The sequence below is a fragment of the Megascapheus bottae genome, chromosome 22 (assembly GCF_031878675.1).
Source record: "Megascapheus bottae isolate mThoBot1 chromosome 22, mThoBot2.hap1, whole genome shotgun sequence".
NCBI lineage: Eukaryota > Metazoa > Chordata > Mammalia > Rodentia > Geomyidae > Megascapheus > Megascapheus bottae.
The window spans coordinates 14,773,780-14,800,409 of NC_143530.1; the positions used below are offsets into that span (position 1 = coordinate 14,773,780).

Below are 26,630 nucleotides of genomic sequence, written 5' to 3' on the forward strand. Positions count from 1 at the left end.
TTCTCTCACAGCTTAAAGAGTGACAGACACCCTGCAGCTCTGAAGAAGGGATAGGAGGCTCCTGGAATACTCTTCTGGTTCTGTGGGAATTCTGGATTGGGATGTACTGAATGTGTGGTTGGCTATTCAGTGTCATATCTTATACTGATGTGATTTCATGGTTCCTTTCTTTCTTTTTTTTTTTTTTTTTTTTGCCAGTCCTGGGCTTGAGCTCAGGGCCTGAGCACTGTCCTTGGACTTTCTCAAGGCTAGAGCTCTACCACTTGAGCCTCAGCACCACTTCTGACTTTTTTCTATGTATGTGGTACCGAGGAATCGAACCCGGGTCTTCATGCATGCAAGGCAAGCACTTTAACCACTAGGCCAAACTCCCGGCCGGTTCCTTTCTTTCTTCAGCATGTTATACCCCATCTTGTAATAGCACTGAATGATACATGGCTTGTTCCTGCCTCTCATCCTCCCTCCTGAGACATCATGAGCTCCTGGCTTCTCTTCTTGCACCCAGGCTCTGATTGTGTCCAGCGTCTGCATTCTGTCAGCATCCTGTGAGGAAATGAGAAGCCCAGTCCAGTCCTGTGCACTGAGACCTTCTTCCCACACCGGCCTGGCTCTCCTTCCCCATCCACCTGCTTCTCCAGCCAAAAAAGGGCTGGACATTCCCACCTGTGACCTCACTGTGGGTTGCTCTGAGCTGCAGCTTCTTGCTTCCCTATTGGCAAGGAGAATGTGCCTATGGACTTGTTTGTCAAATTCTTGTCAAGAGCAGGTTGATAAGTTACCTGAAGATGAATGGCAAAACTTAAGATAGAATGGAATGTCTGGAAAATGTCTGAAAACCATGTGTTTGCTTTGTTTGGTGCATTCTAGATAGAGACAAGAAAAGGTAGCCAAATGGGTACAGGGCCATGAAGAGTTGTCATTCTGGGTTTTGATGTAGTTGTATTCATTTGGGTCCTCTTCCCTGCTCATTGTTCTTAACTAGGTGCCAGTGGCTAATGTCTATAAGCATAGCTACTCAGAAAGCTGCAGTCTGAGAATCATGGTTTGAAGCTGGTACAGGAAGGAAAATCTATGAGATTCACCTACAATTAACCACCAAAAAACAAGGGACAGAAGTGGAGGTCTGGCTCAAGTTGTAGAGCCTTGATAAAAAAAAAAAAGTGGGCTTGGGAATGTGGCTTCATGGCAGAATGTTTGCCTAGTATGGATGACGCCATAGGTTCAATTCCTTAGTACCACATGAACAGAGAAACCAGAAATGGTTCTGTGGCTCAAGAGGTAGTGTGCTAGCCTTGAGCAAAGGAAGCTCGGGGCTCTGAGTTCAAGCTCTAGGACTGGCTGAAAGAAAAGGAAAAGTTACCAGAGAAGTTACTGTCAGCATAAGTACCAGTCCCTGAGTTCACGCCCCAGTATTGAGCCCAAAATGAACAACAATCTTGTTCCAATAATAACTGAAGTCACAGGGACTCAGATATTCCCAGCATCTTGTCTTGTGTCCAAATCTATGGGAAAGAAGAGCTTGTCCTAGCAGGTCAGTGTAGACTCAGGTTGAGTTCTGTATTCAGGTTCTATAATTATTATTATTATTGTTGTTATTGCCAATCCAGGACCTTAAACTAAGGGCCTGAGCACTGTCCTTGGGCTTTCTCAAGGTTATAGCTCTGCTCTACCATTTGAGGCTATAGCCCACTTTCAGCTTTTTTTTTGTTTTCTCATTTGTGGGGCTTGAACTCTGGGCCTGAGCGTTGTCCCTGAGCTCTTCCACTCAAGGCTACCACCCTACCCTTGAGCCACAGCAGTACTTCCTGTTATCCTACCTACCCTGGAGACCGAGATCTGAGGATCTCTATTCAAAGCCAGACAAGGCATTAAGGACTGTGAGACTCTTACCTTCAATTAATCACTAGAAAAGTGGAAGTGGGGCTGTGGCTCAAGGGGGAGGGTGTAGCCTTGAGCTGAAGAGCTCAGGGACAGTGTCCAGGTCCAGAGTTCAAGCCCAATGACAAGAAGAAGAAGAAGAAGAAGAAGGAGGAGGAGGAGAAGGAGGAGGAGGTGGAGGAGGAGGAAGAGGAAGACACTTTCTGTATCAGAACTCTGCATGTCAAGGGGTGTTTTTGTTATCCTTTAAGAATGGGAAAAATGAGTACTAGACACAATACCATTAAAAAGAATAAAATATGAAATATGACTGACATTAGAACATAGTGGAGTAGGAGGCATGAGGCACTATTCCCCTGTTCTTTTTCTCCATGTGGGGCTTGAACTCAGAGCCTGAGTGCTGTCCATGAGCCTCTTTGTGGTTAAGGATACCAGTTGAGCCATATCACTACTTCCCATGATGGATGGTTATTTGGAAATAAGAGACTCACAGGGAGTATTTTTCTTTTCTTTCTGTCTTTCTTGGATTTCTCTTTCTTTCTTTCTTCCTTTCTCTTTCTTTTTTTGCCTTGACTGACTTTGAAATATAATCCTCAGATTTCAGCTTCCTTAATAGTTCTGAGGATCACAGTGCAAAGCCAGTCTAGTCAGGAAAGTCCCAGAGACTCTTGTCCCCAATAAACTCTTCAGAAAAAGCCAGAAGTGGCACTATTGCTCAAGTGGTAGACCACTACCGTTAACATGAAGAAGCTCAGAGATATCACATAAGCCCCAAGTTCAAGCCACAGGACAAGGGGAAAAAAATTCCTATCCATGAGCTAAATTTTGAGAGGGCTCAAGTTTCCAGTTAAGAATTTGCAACTATAAAGTAGAATTTAAAAACCTAAACAGAAAGTAACCACAGAAGAAAGACCACCTCGGAGATCAGTGTCCCCTAGGTCCCCGGATGTGGCTCAGAAGCAAGGAGGAGGGCAAGCCTGTCAGTACCCAGGATATGCGAAGTACCACCATGGACTCCAGAGGTCTGATTTGCAGTTATGAACATCCCAAGCCCCTGGGATAAAGAAGAACCACATTGCTGTCAGTCTACCAGTGAGGAACAGCTGAGCCAGAAACCCTCTCAACACTGTCCACTGCAGACACCTGGAGAAATAGTTTTTACAAGTAGATGCTCTGTTCACATCTAATGCCAGATGATTAAAATGAATAGCAAAAGAGCCAGAGGAACTCTGAGGACTATGGAATTGGTGAGTGGTAGGAGGGACGGATCAGGGGAAAGAGCCAGCTCCATCGAAGAGCCAGGCTAAAACCTCATCTACATCCAGGATGTCAAAGATGGAATTTCCAACAAGGGGCCTGTGTCTTCTTTAGGGCTCAAGAAGAACATGCACAAAGTGCTACTTCCAGAGAAATGAGCTGAGAGGAGAAGCTGGAAGGGAGGCTCAGAATAGGAAGTAGGATGCTGGGTAATCCATGAAGATATGCATGAGGAAAGGGGAATCAGTGTCCCCAGCCAGAGCCGGAGATTTCACAGTGATCATATCTAGCAGAGTGGCTGGCTGGGCTGTAATACAGCAGCTCCTCTGTCCATCTCTTCTGGGACTACGTGGATATGGTATATATATATATATATTACCCAATTTGCCACTGACCAGAGAAGGGCACATATTTAGCATACCTCAACAGCTGTCTTTTGTTTCAGTTCTGAGAAAATAGCATTGAATGAGCTAAGTCCTAGCTACTAAGAAAGTGAAATCTGAGAATTGTGGATTGAAGCTATCATGGAATGACATATCTAACAGACTTTTTTTTCCCATTCCTGGGGCTTGAACTCAGGGTCTGAACACTGTGCCAGAGCTTCTTTTGCTCTTATCACTTGAGCCACAGTACTACCTCTGGGTTTTTCTATTTACATGGTATTGAGAAATGGAACTCAGGGCTTCATGCATACATGCTAAGCAAGCACTCTACCACTAAGCCACATTCTCAGGCCCCCAAGAGAACCTTACCTCCAATTACCCATCAAAAAATCAGAAGCAAGTCTGTCATCCTAGCTACTCAGGAGGTTGACACTGAGCACTGAAATTCAAAGCCACTTAGAAGAGAAAAACTTACAAAATTCTTATTTCCAAATTAATCAGCGCAAAAAGCCAAAAGTGGAGCTGTGGCTCAAGTGGCAGAGTGGTAGCCTTAGCAAAATAGCTAACGGACAGTACCCAGGGCCTGAGTTTAAGCCCTAGTACTACCACCAAAAGGAAAACAACAGAAACAAACAAAGAAAAAAAAGAACATTACAAAACCAATGAATACACAGTTGTTAACTACTAGAATTATAAGAAGAAATAAAGCATCTTACTGTTATCATAAACATGATGTTCAGAGGGGTTACAGTTACAATAGTCAGGTAAAGAAAGAGAACATTTCTTTTTGGGCATTGTCATTTCTTTCCTTACTCTCCCAGTTTTCTCCTCATTTTCCACCCACAAGTTGTATACTCCATTTTCCACAGTGTACACTCGGTTTTCAACAGGGAGTACCAATGCCGAACTAGTTCACCTCGTGTGTCTCCATTTCTGTCAAATTAAGCATTTTTCCGGAGTGTTGTTGCTTTTGTGCATGGAGGACTTGGAGCCCAGAGGGCCTGGGTGTCAGCCCTGAGCTTTTCTACTCCAGACTAACACTGGATTACTCGGAGTCACAGCTCCACTTCGGTTTTCTGGTGGTTTATTGGAGATGAGAGTCTCAGGGACTTTCCTGTCTCTGCTGGCTTAGATCTGAGTCCTACCTTACCTATGATCACAGAGTCTGAGCCCCCTTGAAGGACTGTCTCATGTCTAACAGTGTGAATATCGACAGACAGAACTTACATGGTACAAATAACTTCGGGGTGCACAGGAACGTGTGGGGTGCAGAGACCCTGGACGGAAACCCTCTGAGAACCTGTGCCTTGGTCCCGGGCCAGGAGCCCACACCACAGGAGGCCGGCACAGAGTGCTGGAGAGGGGGACAGGGCTCAGGGCGACGCCCCAGGTGCCCGGACCCATATCTCCAGCTCTAGGACCCAATGCGGCTCTGGGTCAGGAAGCTCAGCCAGAGGATCCTGGACTCTGGTTTCACTTCTTGAAACCATGCGGGCGGCTTCTGCCCGGACACTGGTGACGCGGCCCCAGTTCCCGCCTCCAATGGGCGTCGGGCTCCAGAGCAGCCAATCAGGACCACGGAGTTCGGGTTCTAAAGTCCACGGGGAGCTCTTGGCACTCAAGAGTCCGCTGGATGGCGAGGCGGGGGACATGGCGCCCCGATCCGTCCTGCTGCTGCTGTCGGGGGCCCTGGCGCTGACCGGGACCTGGGCGGGTGAGTCAGAGAACCACAGACGCAGAGTCTGCAGGGGAGGAGACAGGTCGGTTATAGGGGGAATAGGGAGAGGAGAAGGGGGTGTGGGTGGAGACCTGGGAAGCCCAGCCTTCAATACCTCCCCCAGGCCAGTCCACAGGACTCATCTGGGGCACCGCCCAGGCGGGGCCAGCGCATTCCTTCCCCGGGTCCCCGCACCCCTCCTCCCATCCCGCCCGGAGCTGGGCGCGGGTCTCATGGCTCCGCCCGCAGGCCCCCACTCCCTGCGGTATTTCGACACCTCCGTGTCCCGCCCGGGCCTCGCGAAGCCCCGCTTCATCGCCGTTGGGTACGTGGACGACTCGCAGTTCGTGCGCTTCGACAGCGATGCCGTGAACCCCAGGATGGAGCCGCGGGCGTCGTGGGTGGAGCGGGAGATGCCCGAGTACTGGGAAGAGGAGTCGAGGAGATGCAAGGACCATGCTCAGATTTACAAAGGGAACCTGCAGACTTTGCTCCACTACTACAACCAGAGTGCAGATGGTGAGTGAGCGCCCAGGCGGAGGTCAACACCCCGCCCCTTCTCCCTGCCCGCCAGCCCGGGGTCTCAGCACAGGTTCACCTGAGGACGTGGGAGCCGAGGGGGAGCGGGAGGAGGGCAGGTTTCATTTCAGTTTAGGGGCTGACCGTGGGCCGGGCAGGTTCTCACACCATCCAGGTAATGTATGGCTGCGACGTGAGTCCAGATGGTCATTTCCTTCGCGGGTACTATCAGCATGCCTATGATGGCCAGGACTACATCTCCCTGAACCAGGACTTGAGCTCCTGGACCGCGGCCGACATGGCGGCTCAGAACACCAAGCGAAAGTGCGAGGAGGCCGGCGTGGCTGAGATCAAAAGGGCCTACTTGGAGAGCACATGCGTGGAGTGGCTGCGCAAATACCTGGAGCTCGGCAAGGCCACGCTGCAGCGCACAGGTACAGCGGCCGGACTCCCCACCTCCTGGGATGGTCACAGGAGCTGCACAGAGGCCATGGGAGGCCAGGACATGGATCTGAATTTCTGGCTCCTTGTCAGACTCCCCCAAGGCCCACGTGACCCACCACCCCAGCTCTGAGCACGAGGTCACCCTGAAGTGCTGGGCCCTGGGCTTCTACCCTGCGGAGATCACCCTGACCTGGAGAAGGGATGGGGAGGACCTGACCCAGGACATGGAGCTGGTGGAGACCAGGCCTGCAGGAGATGGAACCTTCCAGAAGTGGGCAGCGGTGGTGGTATCTTCTGGAGAGGAGCAGAGATACTCGTGCCATGTGCAGCATGAGGGGCTGCTGGAGCCCCTCAGCCTGACATGGGGTAAGCAGGGGCTGAGGGCACAGAGCAGGTGGGCAGAGAAAGCAGAAGCCATCTGGAGCCCTCAGCAGGGGAAGGGCTGAGAGCAGGAGCACAGCCTCATCCTCCTTTCCCCTCTTCCAGAGCCACCTGCTCAGCCCACCATTCCTGTGTGGGTCATTGTCATGGTCATCGTTGCAGTTCTGCTTCTTTTTGCTGTGGTTTTTGTGCTGTGGAGGAAGAGGAATGGAGGTAGGCAGGTGGAGGTGTGAATTCCTGGCCCCCTCGTGGGTTCAGGCCCCAGGTAGAAGTGTGTGCTGCACACGGGATGGGAAGTGGTGCACACTCAGGGCATCCCCAGCCTCACAGCTCCTCTTCTGTAAATCACAGGGTGAATGAAGGACACAACTGTCACTCCTGAGGGTGGTGATGGGGACCAGATTCCAGCACTCAGGTCCCAGGGAATGTCCCCACTGAGGTCACACTCCAGGAGGTCCTGGGGTCTCTCTTCCCAACTGGTGTGCTCATCTCTCCAGATGAATCCCTGGTTCCTCAGACACATTTCTGGAAACTTCCCTTGAGCTCAAGGCTGGGGATTCCTCCAGACCCTCATGGCAGTGCTTGTGTCCCCCTCTCACTTGCTGTTTGTCCTTGCAGGTGGCAAAAGAGAAGGCTATGACAAGGCTGCAAGTGAGTAGCATGTGGGAGGGAGGTGACCTTGGTGGTGTGCAGACAGGACCTGTGGGAGCTCCTCCACCCCAGAATTCCCCCAGTGACACCGTGGGCTCTAACCAGTTCCTCTCTTCTACCACAGAGGCTGACAGTGACCAGGGCTCTGATGCTTCCCTCACACCTGCAAAAGGTGACAACCTGGAGGCCCTAAGTGGGGAGCAGGGCTGAGGCACAGGGGAGGCTGTGTGGTGGCTGCAGGGCCTTTGGACTGGGGTGTTAGGTGGCCTGCTCAGAGTGTGTCCCTAATAGAGCCTGATCTGCCTTGTTGTCCTTGTTCTTCTCTCCTGCAGTGTGACCCAGCTGCTTTGTGTGACAGTGACAATCACAACATTAGTTCCTCCTCTCCTCCTCCCTCCTGGGACATCATGAGCTCCTGTGTTGTCTCTCCACACCTGGGTTCTTACCGTGTCCCTCCATGGAGTCCCCATTCCTGACCTCTCTTTAGGTTGCCACTGCTTCTTGCTTTCCTGTTGATAAACAAAATGTGGATCTGGGTGTGATTTTCAAATTGTTCTCATGAGATAGCCTAGTAGAATTATTAACTCACAGATGATTCCTAAAACTTGTGACAAAATAAAAATATGATTATATTCCAGAATCATCATGTTTGCTGGGTTGAATGTTTCGTTTTTATTAAAAAATATTTCAGGGTTGTCATATGGCTTGACCTGGCAATTCTAGTGCTCTACACCTTGAGCACAGCTGCATTTCCCATTTTCTAGTGATTAACTGGAGATAAAAGACACATGTTATTTAATGCCTGCACTGGCTTTGAACCTCCATCCTCAGATCTCAGCCTCCTGAGTAGCTGGGATTCCTGGCATGAGCCACTGGTGCCCAGGTTGAGCTGAATGTTTTTGGAGGCATATTTGTAGTTGTGAGCAGCTGAATGTGGACAGGACTGTGTGCTTGGAGCTTAATGGTTCTGGAAGACATACTGTCATTCCTCACCTGGGTTGTCATCCTTGTTCCTTAGTCCTGTTGCTTTTCAAGAACCTTCTACATGCAAAGCTGTGATCACAGACCTTAGAGATTCCCAGGACTTTGGGTTTGTCTAGGACACAGGGCAGACTCGATAGATGACATGGACTCAAGCCTGCTTCCTGTATTCAGGCACAATTAGTATTTGCTTCATAATTGCCTCCCTTCGGCCAATTTCCTTGAGTTGGTGTCTGGCCCTTCTACTGTCCCTCTGACAGCTGCAGGAGGTGTTTTCCTGGCAGTGCTTCTCAAAGCACAAGGCAGCCTTGCACAGGGGAGTGTGTGGTTTAGAGGTGTGTGTGGTATATAGGAGTGTGAGTGTTGAGGAGAAAGGCAATTTGAGGTAACTTGCTGTCCTTCTAGCACTGTGTCTTTAGAGTGTTTCTGTCTTTTCCTAAGTACTCTGAAGGAGCCACCTTGAGAGCAGAGAGGACGGAGGTCAAGCATCTCCTGTGACCTCCTTTCCTGATACTTTCCATCTTCTCTGCCCTTCTCTCCACCTGCCCTTGGATCTGGGTAGTTCCAATCTGCTCCAACCCACATTCCTGGACTGAAAAGCAGAGTGATGGGCTGGGAATTTGGCCTAGTGGTAGAGTGCTTGCCTAGCATTCACGAAGAACCAGGTTCAGTTATCTTACTACATAGATACTAAAGGATGGAAGTGGCTCTCTGGTAGATCTAGCCTTGAGAAAAAGGTTCATGGACAGTGCTCGGGCCCTGAATTTAAGCCCCAGAATGGGCAAAAAAAGCCAGAAAGAACAAAATAAAACAGAGTGAGGTGAAGATTGTTATCTCCTCTTGATTGGCTGTGAGGACCTGGAGGTGAGCAGAGCTCATGTGCACACGTGTCTGTTGGGTATTTAAAGGAGACCTGGGTCATGAGGGCTCTAACCTTGGGATTGGTGACATCCACTGATGGATTCCAAATCTGAACAGAGCTGGGGGCTGGCGGAACTGTGGAAGTTCTGACTCACTGTGCGTGGTATTTTGGGGGGCTGTTTCCCCTCCCTGGGTCTTGATTGTCACTGCTCCCTCTGATTCCTGCATCCTGGAGAGGAGCTGGGACACCTCTCCTGCCCTCCCCTCCCCCCAGAGTGGACTCAGTCCTATCTAACCCTGGCCAAACACTTGCTTTTGCCTAACTTTATTCTCCAGATACAAATCAATACATGTATCCTCTGGCTGTGCTGGGTATTGCTCTGACTACTTAAGCCTGTGGAATTGCTTTGCAGATGGAATATGGAATCCTTTGGGAAAGATAAAGGAGCAGGAATTGCCATCCTTGTGGAGCACAATTCCTAGTGAGAAGAGGCAGGTGGCACACTGCCTCAGAGAGCAAGGAAGGACCACGTCCTGCAGGAGGAGGGCAGTGCTGGGACACCGTGTGGGTTGGGGACAGGGAAGGTACCTGTGGTACTCAGTGTTAATCATCACCTCTGAGAGAAGGTTTGCAGGAAGGGAGGAATTTGGTAAAACATATCTAGGCCAAGGGTTTGTGAACTGAAGATCCCATTGTGCCAAGTCTTGAGGTGTGATCTTATCTTGGGGTGTGATCTCATCTGTGTTCTGTGCACAGCCAGGGATCTGGGATTTGCTGAGAAGTGTTTTTGATATGAGGTGTGAGGAAATATTCTTTTTTTTTTTTTTTGCCAGTCCTGGGCTTGAGCTCAGGGCCTGAGCACTGTCCTTGGACTTTCTCAAGGCTAGAGCTCTACCACTTGAGCCTCAGCACCACTTCCGGCTTTTTTCTATGTATGTGGTACCGAGGAATCGAACCCGGGTCTTCATGCATGCTAGGCAAGCACTTTAACCACTAGGCCAAACTCCCGGCCGAGGAAATATTCTTACTGGAGGGATTTTCTTTGTGTGTGGCAAACTTGTGGCTTAACTCAGGGCTTGAGTGCTGTTGCTAGGCTAAGCTTGTTCTAGGTCCAGGCTAGTGTGGTGCCACTTGAGCCCCAGTTTCACTTCTTGCTTTTTGGAGATAAGGATCCCACACACTTTCCAGTCAGTGCTAGCTTCAAGGAATGATTCTTAGATCTCAGCCTCGGGAGTAGCTAAGAGTCTAGGCATGATCCACCAATTTTTTTTTTTTGTCTTTCCTTGGGATTGAACTCAGTGTCTGAGCACTGACCCTGAGTTTTTCATTCAAGGTTAGTACTCTACCAGTCTGAGCTACAGCACCACTTCCAATGTGAGCCACTAGTGCTCAGCTGACATTTTCTTTTTACGATGTCCAAGAAGATGTTTAATGACTATTATGATAGAGTGCAGGATAAAAACAAATTTCATAGAATACAGTTTTCGTCTATCCAGCTTGTAGTCGATGGCTTTTCATTGTTGGTGTTGTTTCTAGGATTTAGAATCCTAGAAAAAAGCACTGCAGCTTGGTGTTGGTTTCTCATGCCTGTTGTCGTAGGTATTCAAAAGGCTGAGATCTAGGCTGGGATTTTGGTCTAGTGGTAGAGTTCTTGCCTAGCATGCATGAAGACCTGGTTTTTATTCCTTGTACCACATATATAGAAAAATATTGGAAATGGTACTCTGGCTCAAGTGGTAGAGCTCTACTCTTGAGAACTCCGTAGTCCAGTGCTTAGGCCTGAGTTCAAGAAGAAGAAGAAGGAGGAGGAGGAGGAGGAGGAAGAGAAGGAAAAGGAGAAGGAGAAGAAGAAGGAGAAGGAGAAGGAGAAGGAGAAGAAGAAGAAGAAGAAGAAGGAGAAGGAGAAGGAGAAGGAGAAGGAGAAGGAGAAGGAGAAGGAGGAGGAGGAGGAGGGGGGAGGGGGAGGGGGAGGGAGAGTAGGAGGCTGTGGCAGCAAAGAAGGAGAAGGGGAAAAGAAAGGAAGAAAGAAAGAAAGAAAGAAGGAAAGAAAGAAAGAAAGAAAGAAAGAAAGAAAGAAAGAAAGAAAGAAAGAAAGAAGCCAAGATCTGGGAAGTGCCATTTAAGCCATCCTACGCAGATAAGTGCCTGAAATTTATCCCCAATTAGCCACTAGAAAATAGGGAGCATTGTGACCTTGAACAAAAGAGGTCAGGGTAGACACACAAGCCCTGAGTTCAAGCCCCATAACAGACCAAAAACACAAATACTGAGCAGCCATACTGAGCAGCCAGGAAATGGAAACTTTGCTACTTGAAAGTCTTTAGGGAAATACAACCCTTTGTAGGCTTCAGCAACTATTCCTCTGTATATGGTTAGTTTTACAGTCATTTTTATCTCATCAAAGCCACTTTGTGTAAGTTTGGGGTATCTGTCAGCCTTAGCCAAGTTTGGAGGTACTAGATTGTATTGTACTTCCCCAGAAAAAAACACACAGGAAATAACAAATATGTGACCCCTTTGAACTAATTCTCAGGTAAACTGAGTGGAGCCCACTCTGGTTTAATGAAGTTTAATAGAGGTCATATATATAAATAAAGGAGAGTAAATCAATATACCGGAAAATTACCTTCATGTCCATGTTTCCACTTCTCACAATAATGAAAAACTTGAATCAGGTAGGAAGTCCAATAACAGGTGAATGGATAAAGAATAGGAAATGTATTAATATATTCACATACATACTTAACCAGCCACAAAAAATATAAAATCATGCCATGTGGCAGAAAATGGATGCAACTGGAATTGCTTATACTGAGTGAGACAAGCAAAGTATAAAAAGCACAATACCATATAATTTTCATAGACCTGAAAGACATGTATATACACACACATAAACATATCCTTATACAGAGTTATCATATATTACTAGATAATATATCATCTATTATACATAATATGAAATGTGAAATGTGGCTGGGTGTGATGCCTCATGCCTGTAATCCTAGTTATTCGGGAGGTTGAGATCTGAGGATCACGGTTCAAAGCCAGCCAGGGCACTAAAAAACCCAGAGATATGGATCTCTAATTTGCTACCAGAAAACTGGAAGCGGCTCTGTGGCTCAAGGGGTAGGGGGGTAGAGTGGTAGCCTTCAGCTGAAGAGCTCAGGAACAACACTCAGGCCCAGAGTTCAAGTCCTACAAATGACAAAAACCAGACAAACACCAAAAAGAACAAAACCAAATGTACAGGTATGGCTTTGTTGAAATTAAGGTTGACTCTGGATAGAATAAAACATCAGATAAACTAGGTATCAGTGCTTCATCCCTGTAACCCTACCTATTCACGAGGCTGAGAGCTGAGACATGGAATTCACCATCAGCCTGGGTAAAAAGATCTGTGAGATTCTTTTTTTATTTTTACCTATCCTGGGCTTGAGCTCAGGGTCTGAGTACTGTCCTTGGACTTTCTCAAGGCTAGAGCTCTACTACTTGAGCCTCAGCACCACTTCTGGCTTTTTTCTATGTATGTGGTACTAAAGAATCAATCCTGGGTCTTCATGCTTGCAAGGCCAGCACTCTTACCACTAGACCACACTTCTGGCCCCTATAGGAGCTATTAAAATACATTCTTTTGTTGTTGTTGTTGTGGGTCATGAGGCTTGAACTCGGCCTGGGCTCTTCAGGTCAAGGCTACCACCCTACCACTGGTCCTGTGTGTTGTCCCTGAGCTCTTTAGCTCAAAGCTATGGCCCTACTCTTAAGCCAAGCTCCACTTCCCATTTTCTAGAGCCTAACTGGAGGTAAGAGTCTCAGGTCCTATTGTGCCTAGGTTGGCTTTGAACCTTGGTCCTCAGATCTCAGTCTCCTGAGTATCTAGGATTACAGGAGTAAGCCACCAACCCCGCATTTGCCTTCTTTTCCTTTTTTTTTTTTTTTTTGCCAGTCTTAGAGCTTGAACTCAGGGCCTGAGCACTGTCATTGGACTTCCTCAAGGCTAGTGTGCTCTACCACTTGAGCCCCAGCACCACTTTTGGCTTTTTTTTCTATTTGTGGTACCAAGGAATCCAACCGGGTCTTAGTGCATGCGAGGCAAGCACTCTACTGCTAGGCCAAATTGCCAACCCCCTTAAAATACACACACACACACACACACACACACACACACACACACACACACACACACAAGAGTATACTTAATCAACAGCAGTTCAGAATGTACTAGAGGTCCAGGGATGCAGAGCAGATGAAGGAAAGGGGAAGACAGGATTCTGAGCAACTGAAAAGAGAGCTGGACGTGGCTGGGCCTGTCATTTCCTCTACTTTGCAATGCACACAACTGTGCCCATTCCTCAAGTTAACTCACCTTGATGAAGTGTCCTTTCCACAAAGAGACCATCTGTGATGCTGAGTTGGGCCAGTGGCCAGGCCAGGGACAGGCCTGCCACCCGCAGGCTGCACCTTGCCTTGCCTCAACACATTGCAGGTCAGGCTGGGTCCATTCTCCCCTGGGAACCTGTGAGCAGCTGTGAAGCCTGGGGACTTGATATGATCACTCTCCTGCTCCCTCCCTGTGGTCGCCAGTTTCTTTGGCTTCTGCACAGGCCTCTGTGATGGGCTGGAACCTCTGTTCTAGAAAGATTTTTGCAGCGTCAAAGTCAAACTGGGGTTTGTCCAGGGAAGGCAATTCTAAATGCTTCCCAGCCCTCCACGAGGAGCAGTCTCAGCATTCCAGAGTCACCATGGAATTGGTGCTTGCAGCATCATCAAACTACAACACAGCAGCACCATTCATTTCAGCACAACACATTTCTCTGGTGTCAGAGTGGTGGAGCCTCCCCAGGCTTCCATGAGCTGCACAGCAAGTTCAAGGCCAGCCTGTGCCAATAGCTCAGCCTGCACTGAAGCTCACCAGCCAGGCAGCTTGGAACCCAGGAGGGGATGAGTGGCCCTGGGGTACAGGGACAGCAGCAGCGGGCTGGGTGAGAGGCAGCAGGGACGGACAGCTCACTGTGGCCACCTGCAGCTGCCATGCCACAGGGCACTGCCTGTGTTCTTGTTCTGGGGTGGTGGTTGTGCATTTGGAGTTTGAACTCAGGGTCTCAACTTTGCTAGGCTGCTGCTCTGCCACTGGAGCCATGCATGCAGTCTTAGTGGTTTTTTGTTTTTTCTATGGTTGGTTATTTTTTATTTATTATTATTATTATTTTTTGCCAGTCCTGGACTTGAGCTCAGGGCCTATGCACTCTCCTTGGACTTTCTCAAGGCTAGAGCTCTACCACTTGAGCTTCAGCACCCCTTCCAGCTTTTTTCTATGTATGTGGTACCAAGGAATCAGACCTGGTTCTTCATGCATGCTAGGCAAGCACTCTACCACTAGGCCAAACTCCTGGCTCTGGTTGGTTATTTTTTGGGAAACAATCAGTCAACCTTTGGTGATGAGGCTGGTCTCCAACCTTGAGACTCCTGCACTGAGCCTCGTGAGTAGTTAGCATTAGAATCATGAAAACTAGCTGCACACTGGAGGCTCACACCTGTAATCCTAGCCAGTCATGAAGTTGAGGTCTGAGAATGGAGGGTCAAAGCCAGCCCTGGCAGGAAGGGCTGTGAGATTCTTTTTCTATTGAGAAAAAGCTGAAGTGGAGCTGTGGCTCCGATGGGAAGGCGCTAGCCTCAGCTTGAGCCAAAAAAGCCCGGGGACATCACCCAGTCCTTCCATTAGTAATAACCCGGGCAGGCTTAGCTGCCAAATTATTTTGCTATTGTAATACCTGCTGACCTCTTGTCCATGGCGTGTGGCGCCATCCTCGTGCTCAAGATCACTGCACGTGGTGTTCATCTTTAAGGCTCAGCCCCACTGAAGCTCGGGGCTGCTCTCTATCAGCACAAAGGTGGAGAGCAGCCACTGCTGTGTGGTGTTAAACTGACTCCTAGCTCGGTTCTCTGAGTGCTGGGGACTCTACTGCTGGGTGGTTTGTGGCCTCCCAAAAAGGCTGGGATATTATGCCTGCCCCATGAGTTATTTTTTATTATTATTATTATTATTATTATTATTATTATTATTATTATTATTACTACCTGTCCTGAGGCTTGACCTTAGGGCGTGGGCACTGTCTTTGGACACTTTGTGCTCATGGCTAGCGCCCTGCCACTTGAACCACAACACCACTTCCAGATTTTTCTGAGTATGTTGTTGAGAGGAATGAAACCCAGGGCTTCATGCTTGCTAGGTGAGCATTCGACCACTAGGCTACACACCCAACCCTGATTTCTTTTCTATTTACAATAGTGTGAATTACTTAATGATGATAGATTGTACACACTAAAAGATTAAAATGGTTGTTTTATGTGAAGTATATCTTACTGTGATTACAATATATCGAATCTGCCAGGCACCAGTGGCTCAGACCTGTATTCCTAGCCAGTCAGGAGGCTGACATCTAAAGAAGAAAGGTCAGCTTGGTCAGGAAAGTCTGAGAGATTTCATCATCAATTAAGCGTTAATAAAGTTGGTCTGGAGTTGTGGCTGTAGTGTAAAAGTTCCATCTTGGTAACCAAGGTAAGTTTGTCAGAGGCCCTAAGCTCAAGCCCCAGTACCACCAAATGAGAGAGAGAAATAGACAGGGAGAGACAATGAAAGAGATAGACAGAGACAGAGAGAGACAAAGGCAGACATAGCTACAGAGATAGAGGCAATGAGACACAAGACACACACACACACACACACACACATGCATACACACAGATGGAGAGACAATGAGACAATGGAGATAGATATGGAGAGGAAAGAAAGAATAAATAGAAGATCTCCTGCTTACTTCCAGTAACACCAGACGAAGCAGACCTGAAGCTGTGCAGTCAACAGATGTGATGAGACACGCCTGTTATCCCAGGGCTAGGGAGGTGGAGGTAGGAAGATTGAGAGTTCAAATCAGCCTGGGCTTATCCAAGGGAACAAAGCAAGCCATGTGGGGCAGGGAAGTGCCAGGACCAGACCCTTGCTTCCCCAGAGGCCTGGCCTGCAACAACCTACAATGCCTGGGTTAGAATGCCTTCTTTGGGTTTTGCCAGTCCTGGGCTTGAACTCAGAGTCTAATCACTGTTCTTGGACTTTGTCAAGGCTAGAGCCCTACCACTTGAGCCACATTACCATTTCCATCCAGTATTTCTATATATGTTGTGCCTAGGAATCGAACTTGGGTCTTCCTGCTTTGTAAGTGAACAATCTATCTCTAGGCCAAACTCCTAATGGGAGGTCTTTCCAAGTTTTATAAGTTGTACTTTTACGTTTTGACAGTTTATATGGAAATATTTTGTTGACAGGTCAGAATTAAAAGGATTGCACACAGAAATAAAACAGTGACAAGGGCTGGGAGATTGTCTTAGTGGAAGAGTGTTTGTCTAGCATGCACGAAGACCTAGGTTCAATTCCTCGGTACCACATACATAGAAGAAAGCCAGAAGTGGTGCTGTGGCTCAAGTGGTAGAGTTCTGGCCTTGAGAAAACCCAAGGAAAGTGCAAAGGCCCTGAGCTCAAGGCTCAGGACTGGCAAAAAAAAAAAAATGAAGAAAATAATCACAAGACAGGGAGTGGAAACAGCAGCTAGTCCTCCTCACCTCGTGCTCCCCATCCGGGCTATGTGCTCCCCATCCGGGCTATGTGCTCCCCATCCGGGCTATGTGCTATCCATCCCGGCTATGTGCTCCAACTTTCTCATAATCCTTCTCTAGGGCAGCCATGTCCTCATGGCCTCAGAAAACTCTCCTTCTTCCATGCCCTCAGCCACATACAGTGGACAAAGGCACACTTGGCATATATCAGGTCAAACTCAGGTGCAGGTGGGCCCAGGCCTTGGCCAGGGCTGTGGTGTTTGTTGCTCAGCATGCACACAGCCATCTGTCTATACCTTGGCCAACTCCACCAGGAACCACAGTGGGAGGCTGGAAATTGATGCCAACCTTGAAACCAGTGGGGCACCAATCCACAAACTGGATGGTACACTTGGTGTCGATGGTGGCAATGGCAGCATTGACATCTTTGTGAACCACATCACCACAGTACAACAGGCAGCAGTGCATGTACCTACCATGGCAGGGTCACATTTCCCCATCTAGTTGTCTGGCTCAAAGCAAGCATTGGTGATCTCTGCCACAGTAAGCTGTTCATGATAGGCTTTCTCAGCAGAGATGACAGGGGCATAGGTGGCGAGGAGGAAGTGCATGTGGGGATAGGGCACCAGATTGGTCTGGAACTCTGTCAGGTCAACATTCAGGCCCCATCTGACCTCAGGGCAGCTGTGATGGAAGACACAATCAGGACAATAAGGCGGTTCAGGTTAGCGTAGGTTGGGCGCTCAATATGGAGGTTTCCACGACAGATGTCATAGATGGCCTCATTGTCCAGCATGAAGGCACAGTCAGTCTCCAGGTGGTGTGGGTGGTGAGGATGGAGTTGGAGTGTTCTACCACAGCTGTGGACACCTGGAGGGGGGTGGATGGAGAAGTCCAGCTTGGACTTCTTGCCATGGTCCACAGAGAGACGCTGCATCAGCAGGGAGGTGAACCAGAGCCAGTTCCCCCAAAGCTGAGGAACACCAGGAAGCCCTGAAGCCCTGTGCACTGGACGACGGCTTTCTCATGGGGTCCAAGACGCGGTCAGTGATCTCCTTGCCAATGGTGTAGTGCCCACGGGCACAGTTGTTGGCAGCATCTTCCTTGCCTGTGATGAGTGCTCAGGGTGGAGAAACTGACGGTGGGTGCCAGTTCCACCTCATCAATGACTGTGGGCTCCAGGTCCACAAACATGGCCCTGGGCACATGGTTGCCAGAGCCTGTGTCACTGAAGAAGGTGTTGAAGGAGTCGTCTCCTCCCCCTGTGGTCTCATCACTTGGCCTCTGGCCATCAGGCTGGATGCCGTGTTCCAGGCAGCAGAGCTCGCAGCAGGCATGGACGATCTGGACCGCAGCCTGGCCAACGGGGATGGACATGCACTCACCATGTTGGGGACCTGTGGGTGTCTGTGACTGGGGCTGAAACCAGGCAGGGGTGGCAACAAGGATTCTCATTGAGAGGCGACCAAGGAGTCCAGGGTAGCAGCCGAACTGTATACGTTTGATTTTAAAGGTCTTTAATCCTCACAGTTAGGTTGATTGCCAGGTATGTTAATAAATTATTTTGTTGCACTGTGCTTCACACTCACAGCTTGACACTTGCTAGGATGCAGTGTCCTGGCCATTTGGAACCCAGCAATAGAGTCACCAGCACTCAGTGAAGGATCGAGGAGTCAGTTTAATAGCAGCCCAGCAGCTCCTCTCCATCCTCGGCTGAGGGAGAGAAGCCCAGTGGCCACTCTGCACCTCTGGGCTGATGGAGAGCAGCAGCCCCGCCCCGCAGGGGGGCTGAGCTTGTGAAGTAAACACCACACACAGGTGGTAGAGACCGCAGGAGCTCACCTGACCATGCCACCGTCAACCACCACCAAGAGGAACCCACACGCAGGGTCCTAGCCACGCCCAAGCCGTGCAGCAGGTGAAGCATTTACAACCACATGGGCAGCCAGGCCTCCAGGTTATTAGAGTCAAGAGCTCAACCACTTGAACCATGCGGATAGGAGTTAGGAGAAATGCAGACAGCTACTTGGTGTGGGTGTCACTTGGTGTGGAGTCCTCAGGTGATGCCTTTGTTCTTGTTGGCATCTCTGTAAGTGAATCCAGCTGCTTTTCCTGTCTCCCTACCAGGCCATGGATGTTAGGCCCAGACTTGTGCTTGCCTCTCTTTTCAATGGTGTGGCACTGGACACACTTCTGAACAAAAATCTTATGCCTTTTTCAACATCACCCGTTTTAATATCATTCTCTCATCGCTACCACAGGGAAGACACAGGATACAAAGGCAGCCGTCCCGTTCTCTCTTCCTTTGGCTTTGTTCTGAGTAGTTTATTTTGGATTAGAGTCTTATGAACTTGTTTGCCTGGGTTGGCTTTGAACTGTAATCCTCAGATCTCACTCTGTTGAGTAGCTAAGATTTCTGGGTTACAATAGCTTTCTTAGGAGTTACCAAGTGTCAAGGGCTTCTTCCTCCTGCAGGTTCTCCCATCTCCAGCCTGCTCTTTCCTTGCAGGCTGTGCTCTTCTCTCATTGCACCTCTCTCTCTGTTCCCACTGTTTATTAGCCACAGGGTTGAGGCTATTCTTTAGACCTTTTCCTTGAATACAATTTATTCCAAGTATGGTTTCATGGGACTCCCTGCCTCTGTGCCTCCTTTCTGGGGGAGACCTAGCACTGCACTATCTTCTGGTATCAGGGAGTTACTGGTAGTAAGGTTTGAACACAAGGCCCGGGCAGGGTCCCTTTGCTTTTTGTGCTCAAGGCTGGCCCCCAGCTACTCCATCACAGCACTACTTCTGACTTTTTGGTGGTTGAGTGGAAATGAGAGTTTCATGGACTTTGCTCTCTGGGCTGACTTCAAACCCAGATCTTCAGATCTCAGCCTCCTGAGTTTCTAGGATCACAGGTGTGAGTTCTCGAGGTGAGCTTTCAAGCCCCATGTTTCTGTGTGCCCTGGAAGTGGGAGCTGCTTCATGGAACCAAATGGCCTGTGGAAGTTGGGATCTGCCTGCCTTGTGGAGGACAGTGATGTGAGGATGAAGCAGAGGTTTGACAGTGAACTAGAAATACACACAGAAAGAGAAACAAGCAGAATGGAAATTGAGTGGAAATGCCCACTGAACAGAACCACAGAATCCTGCAAAGAGAATTCAACTTTATTTATGTGGAGGTGAGGAAAATCCATCCCTGGAGACTGCAGCAGCCTCAGGCCGTGTTTTCTCTTTGGGAAGGGGGTTGGGTTTGGCCTCGGCTGTGGTGGTTTGGAATCTGGGTGGAAGAGCAGAATGAGAGCACAGTCATTTTTGTACGATGGTGGTAAGCTTTACACTAACCAGACCCACCTAGGTGTCTGTCTGCATCTCCAAGCCTCCACTGCTGCCTCTCCTGGGCTATCCCAATTATTCCTACCATGACTCAGCTGCCTGGTTCCCTGGATGGGCCTCAGGCTGGTCCCCCAGAGGATATGATTGGGTGCTGTGGAAGCACTGGCTGTGCCAGCATGTCAGGCAAGTGTGTGCTGTCCAGTGCTGTCCTCTGCAGCCTGGAGTAAAGGTGGAAGAAGGGAAGATGCCCAGCCTTGAGTAGAAAAGGTCTGCATCTGTTTTGCCTCCACTGTTTACAGAGGGACCTCACTGCTGCCTCCATCTGGAGTGCAACTGTCAATCAATCCCTTTTAGGATAAATCCCAAATTCATTAACCAGACTCTTCAAGATCTGATGTTGCCTTTTTTTTTTTTTTTTTTTTTTTTTTTTTTTAGTTCATGGGACTTAACTCTGGGCCTGGGTGTTTTCCTTGAACTCTTTAGGTCAAGGCTACTGCCCTACCCCTGAGATACAGCCCTGTTCCAGGTTTTTAGTGATTAACTGGAGATAAGAATCTCACATTCTTTAATGCCCTCTGTTCCTTTGAACCTTGATCTTCAGATCACAGTCTTCTGAGTAGGTTGAACTGCAGGTGTAAACCACCATACCCAACTTTTTTTCTTTTTCCTGCCAGTCCTGGGCTGAACTCAGGGCCTAAGCACTGTCCTTAGGTTTTCTCAAGGCTAGAGCTCTACCACTTGAGTCAAAGCACCACTCCGGGCTTTTTTTCTATGTATATGGTACTGAGGAATTGAACCCCGGTCTTTGTGCATGCTAGGTAAGCACCTTGCCACTAGCCAAACTCCTAGCCCCCTCACTGTCTTTAATGTCCAGGCTGACTTTAGGCTGGCTTTATGCCCAGGCTGGCTTGAAACTTCGATCCTCTGATCTCAGCCTCCTGAGTAGCTAGGAATATAGGTGTGATCCACTCTACTCAGCTTGATCTACATTTTCAATAAAAGCCTTTGGTCTACACTATTTAAATTAGTCTCCATTCAAGTGGTGGTGGCTGATGTCTGTAAACTTAGTAACCCAGGAGGCTGAGATCTGAGGATCATTGTTCAAAGGGAGCCAAGCATGGAATTCCCAGCAAGGGGCCTGTGTCCTGCTCTCAGTGTCATGAAGTACAGGCAGAGTGCTACTACCATAGAGATGAGGTTGAGCCTGGTTCCTGTGACTCATGCCTATAATCCTAGCTACTCTGGAGAGGGAGACCTGAGGCTTGCATTTCAAAGCCAGCTTAGGAGCAAAAGCCTATGAGAGTCTTATCTCCAGTTAACCACTTGGAACCAGCAAGTGTTGCTGTCAAAGTAGTAGAGCTCTAGGGGTTGAGCTGTTGAGCTCAGGGACATCAGTCACACAGAATGAAACAATTGAGGCTGAGAGGAGGAGCTGGGAGGGAGGCTCAGAAAAGGAAGTAGCATGCTGGGTAATCCATTAAGATCTGCAGGAGGAAAAGGGAATCAGTGTCCCCAGTCTGAGCCTGAGATTTCACACTGATCACACCTAGCAGAGTGGCTGGCTGGGCTGTAACACAGCAGGTCCTCTGTACTTTCTTCTGGGACAACCTGGATATGGTGTATATGTTTCCTAAAAGACCCTGGCCTAGAGAGGGCATCTATCTAGCATACCTCAACAGCTGACTTTTTAGTTTCTGAGAAATGACATTGAGTGAGCTGAGTGAGGGTGGTCACACCTGTAGTCTTCTGGAGGCTGAAATCTGAGGATTGTGGTTTAAATCCTCTTGGGCAGACAAATCTGAGAGACTTATCTCCAATTACCCATCAAAAAGTCAGTGTAGCTACTCAGGAGGATGAGATCTGATTGAAGTGCAAGGCCAATCAGAATAGAAAAATCTGTCAGATTCTAATTCTGAGAAAAGTGGAGCTGTGGCTCATTTGGCAGAGTGGTAGTCTTCAGCCAAAGAGCTAAGAGACAGAACCCAGGGCCTGAGTTCAAGCCCCAGACCCAGTCCCCAAATATAAAACTACAGAAACAAATAAAAAAAATCACAACAACTAGGAAAACAATTGTTTCTCTTAACTGGAAATTACTTATTAGTATTATAACCAAGTTGATTTTGATTTACTGTGATGATAAATGTGATGTATAGAGGAGTTACAGTAGTAAAAGTCAGGTAAAGAGTACCTTTTTTTTTTGGACACCATTCTTTTGGTCACTCCATCCATTGCTCTCCCAGTTTTTCCTTTCTCCCTCTCTCTCTGTAAGTACAGTTATTTGTTTGTTTGTTTGTTTGTTTAATTTTTAGGTCATAGGGCTTGCTTTGTGATGTCCCTGAGCTCTTCAGTTCAAGGCTACCACCTTACCCTTGAGCCAAGCTCCACTTCTTGTCTTCTAGAGGTTAATTGCAGACAAGAGTGTCAGGTCATTTTAAGCCCAGGCTGGCTTTGAACCTTGATCTCAGCCTCCTGAGTAACTAGGATTATAGGCATGAACCACCTCACCTGGCTATATAGTTCATTTTTAACGTTAGTGCCTGGTGAATTCCACTGTTGCATTTGGATTTTCATTTTTTTTTAAAGTTAAATCCAAGTTCTGTTAAGGATTTCAAATTACATAGTTCAGATTTCTACTGTGGAACAGAACCATTTGGGAACTGAAATGAACACTGACATCCCTTGAAACTTTATAAAGAAACAATCCCCATCATATAACAACATGAAATATAATCTACCTTTTCACTTTGGCAATAACTATTTCCTAAAGGAATGAAATGATTGTACTACTTCTGTAAATTCATTAAAACTGGGATTCTATCTTCCGATTACAAATTTTAATGTTCAGAAAAAGCTGTGTTTAGATGAACTGTAGTTACAAAAATTAGCCAACAATGTCTAATAAAAGCAATCAAATTATTTTTGAAAATAAAGAGGAAAAAAACCCTATTGTAATTGGTTAAGGATTTCCAGTAGTTAAAATCTTGAAGAGAGCTATGGATAGCACTAGTTAATGTGTTTACATTCTGAGACTTTACTATGAGATTTCTCAAAAGAAAGCTTATCTGTTAATTAAAAAAATAAGTCAATTTTTAACAGGAATACTAGACCCTCTTCTAATTATGCTGCAATTCTGTGTTGTCAAAAAAAGAAAAAGAAAAAAGAAAAATTTTCACCTCCCCAAATTAACAGTAATTAGCCTGAAATATTTTGAGAGTGCCTCTGGAAGTCAGACTTCATGGCACCAGGTCATTTTGGAAAACGGCCTTGTTAAGCCCTTCATTCCCATGATCTCGACGGTATTTACTACAATATGGTCATCTAAAACACCTAGAAAAAAATTGGACCTTTTAAAGTAGGTGACCCATTCTATCCATTTTTACTAAAGCTAGAGCCACAGGAATGGAAAGGAGTTCTGTCTAGCCTGATCCAAAATAGCTAAGCTTCATTTTCCAGTTTAATTATCAATGTCTAGTAAAATGTTGTGGTAAAAAGGGGACCAAACTTTTGAGCTTTTAATGAGATTCAGAAATAATACATAAGATTTAACTTAATATGCTTTAACCCATCTGTGAGGTAGTTAAGTAAACAGTACAACCCATTTTAACACCTAGTAAACAGAAGCATTGCTAAATGACACTCATACCAAGAAACACTAAGAATTACAATAAACCAGAGGCTGAGGACATGAAACCACCTTTCCCTTTAAAAAAATCCTTATACATGATTTAAAACTTTCTTTTCCAATAGTTTAATAAGTCTTCAACATTGGCACCTTTTTAAAAAAAATACGGCACTAAGAACCCTCAATTTAATCTGAGCCTCAGTTCCCCACATGAGTTAGTACAAATTAAGACATTATCCTCTGAGAATTAAACTTGTATTTGACTCTTTTTTTTGCCAGTCCTGGGCTTGAGCTCAGGGCCTGAGTACTGTCCTTGGGCTTTCTCAATGCCTGAGCTGTACCACTTGAGCCACAGCACCACTTCTGGCTTTTTTCTATGTATGTGGGACTGAGGAATTGAACCTGGGTCTTTGTGCATGCTAGGCAAACACTCTACCACTAGGCCAAACTCCCAGCCCCATATTTGACATTTTTATGTTAGGCTAAAAAATAAAAGCAAAAATAAGTGATCAGGCAACAAAAAACTTGAAATAGGCTTGTCAAATGATGCAAATTCATCCTTTCCAGGAAAGCAGTAGATAGACCCTACCACAAAGAAAAAAATGCTTAATTAATGGAAGTAAAATTTAAAAGTACTCTTCAATAGTACAAGTGAATAAAGACTCTAAGATTTATTAATATCTTTGTGGTAACCAATAGTCATATGTATATTAGAAGTCAGAATTCTTTATAATTAAATATTACCTAAAGTATGAAAATCCATGAATAGCCTAACAATTATTGGGTTTGGTCTTATTACTAGAAATTCTTAACCATAAGGTTCTTTTTAATAATACTGTTTTAGTAGTATAAGGTCACTACATTTCTATAACATTATAAAAAAAAGCACATTAATGAAAGCGAACTTAAAACTCACCCTACTATGAGGTGAAACACTACCTTGGTTCTTTAAGAAAACAGCCAACCCCCCAAAAAAAGTTTAACTGTTGTTGATTTTCATAGTTGTGTTCTAATAGCTACATGATGAAAATATTCCCAAAGAACCAAACAACAAATGACATGCATGAGAGGATCCGTGCATTCAACAGGTGGGACAGAAAACTAGTTAAAAGTTAGAACAAATTTGTCTTTAAAATGTCAATATCTTTCCTTAAAAAAGTTATGAGTCTACCAGGAAAATACAAAACTCTAAGTCTAACATGAATAATAGTCCTGCTTAGCCTATTACAGTGCAGGTGATCCTCAAACCTCCTGCTTCACTGCTGCTTGCACTCTGCTGGATTTTGATCTGTCTTCGGGTCATAGTCTGGATCATTTTCCTCATCTCCTTCTTCCCCTCCCTCATCTGCTTCTTCATTTTCTTCTTCTTCTTCATCATCATCATCATCATCATCATCATCATCATCATCATCATCATTGTCAATAGCTTCGCCAGTAAAGTATAACACTAATCTTGGATTATACGCTCATGTAAAAAGTAACCAATTTCAAAGTCTGCAGCAAGAATAGTTTCAGCAGCAGCATCCAAATCTCCACTCTCAGGAACTTCAGGAGGGGCAAAAAAAGGAAAGAAAGAATGACTGGAAACGAACTGTCCCATGTTCCTTGTGTTTCTGCTTCTCCTTAATGGTTTTCAAAGTGACATTCTTTTCTCTTTACCAATCTGTCTGGCACCCTGTCCAACCCATACTCTCTGGTCCATCCAAAGAAAAGGGATCAGAATCATCTGGTTCTGATCTCATCCTGTCTGTGTTTGTCAACACTTCATTTGTGAAATACTCATTGGTTAGAAGTGAAATTCTAAGATCACACTCCTAGACTGGCCAGCATGTGAGAACTTCACTTTGGTATCTTTCCAGGGCTTCAGAATAGGCTCATCAGGTCCCTGAACCCTGTCCCTGAGAAATCAGCATTCTCAAAACAGTCAGCCAGAATTCAGGATTCCTTTAGGGCCTTCTTTTCCTTCATCTTTGTTCTCTTCTCCAATCGTGGCCTTTTCTTTCAGCTCCCCGGAAACTTCATCTTCCTCCTCGGGTTTCCAGGCACATTCTTCTCCCGTGGGTTCATACATTGCAGGAATGATCTCTAATCGCTTATCACATAGAGGCGGATGGAGAAGAGCACATTTCCTGTCCAGGTCATGAACTTCCTCAGGGAACTTGGCTTCTGTCTGTGCGCATTTAACCTGAAGGTTTATAAGAGCATTCCCTCGTCTTTCAACTTCCCTAGGCCAGTGGTCTGCCTTGTTGGAAGAACTCCACATCTTGGCTGCGAGGGTTGAGCGGCTCAGACAGTGACTCAGGGACGCCACCAAGTCGGGGAGGAGCAGGGGGCAGCGCCGCGAGTAGAAGGCGCTGAAAGAGTGGCCTTCCATTTTTGTACATTATTAACCTATTTTCCGCCTCCAAGGCCTGAACTCTGGGTCTGGGTTCTGTCCTGGACTTCTCTACTCAAAGCTAGCACTCCACCACTGAGTCACAGCGCCATCTCCAGTTCTCCATGGTTTATTGCAGATGAGAGTCTCAGGGATTTTCCTCCTGGGCTGGCTTTGAATCTCCATCCTTAGATCTGAGTTTCCTGATGACCCGGGATAGCAGGGAATGAGCTTTAAGGATGATTTCGTGTCTGTGTGAATATTGACAGAAGACATTGGGAACAAATCACTTCGGGGTGCACAGGAACGTGTGGGGTGCAGAGACCCAGTGAGAACCTCTGCCCTGGTCCCGAGCCGGGAGCCCCAGGAGGCCGGCACAGAGTGCTGGATCGGGAGGACGGGGCTCAGGGCCACCCCCCAGGTGCCCGCTCCCAGAGATGCGGCTCAGGGACCCAGCGCGACTCCAGGTCGGGAAGAGTAGTCCGGGATCCCAGTCTCTGGTTTCACTTCTCCAATCTGTGCGGGCGGCTTCTGCCCGGACACTGGTGACGCGGCCTCAGTTCCCTCCTCCATTGGGTATCGGGCTCGGGAGCAGCCAATCAGGACCACGGAGTCCAGGTTCTAAAGTCCGCG

The 26,630-nt window shown here is 47.2% G+C and overlaps 1 protein-coding gene and 3 pseudogenes across 1 annotated transcript; 1 reads left to right on the forward strand and 3 right to left on the reverse strand.

Moving 5' to 3' along the window:
- LOC150047959 (cytochrome c, somatic pseudogene) overlaps window positions 1-20,089 on the reverse strand; it is a 30,833-nt pseudogene extending 10,744 nt beyond the window's left edge.
- On the forward strand, window positions 5,148-7,828 carry LOC150047961 (saoe class I histocompatibility antigen, A alpha chain-like). The gene is made up of 8 exons (XM_090356141.1): window positions 5,148-5,232; window positions 5,485-5,754; window positions 5,913-6,188; window positions 6,289-6,564; window positions 6,685-6,792; window positions 7,198-7,230; window positions 7,355-7,402; window positions 7,563-7,828. Exons 1-8 carry the CDS (start codon window positions 5,169-5,171, stop codon window positions 7,565-7,567), a joined length of 1,080 nt encoding a protein of 359 aa, XP_090212267.1. The 5' UTR covers window positions 5,148-5,168; the 3' UTR covers window positions 7,568-7,828.
- Window positions 8,213-18,058, reverse strand: LOC150047962 (tubulin alpha-1C chain-like; annotated as a pseudogene).
- Window positions 20,090-24,869: 4,780 nt separating the features above from the next.
- Window positions 24,870-25,997, reverse strand: LOC150047963 (nucleosome assembly protein 1-like 1 pseudogene; annotated as a pseudogene).
- Window positions 25,998-26,630: the final 633 nt, after the last annotated feature.

What these genes read in the sequence shown, in the direction of transcription:
- LOC150047961 (XM_090356141.1), top strand. Translation starts at nt 5,169, where the DNA reads ATGGCGCCCCGATCCGTCCTGCTGCTGCTGTCGGGGGCCCTGGCGCTG. An exon ending in GTGGAGGAAGAGGAATGGAG is followed by an intron (nt 6,793 to 7,197) that starts GTAGGCAGGTGG and finishes TTGTCCTTGCAG; the next exon opens with GTGGCAAAAGAGAAGGCTAT. An exon ending in AGGCTATGACAAGGCTGCAA is followed by an intron (nt 7,231 to 7,354) that starts GTGAGTAGCATG and finishes CTTCTACCACAG; the next exon opens with AGGCTGACAGTGACCAGGGC.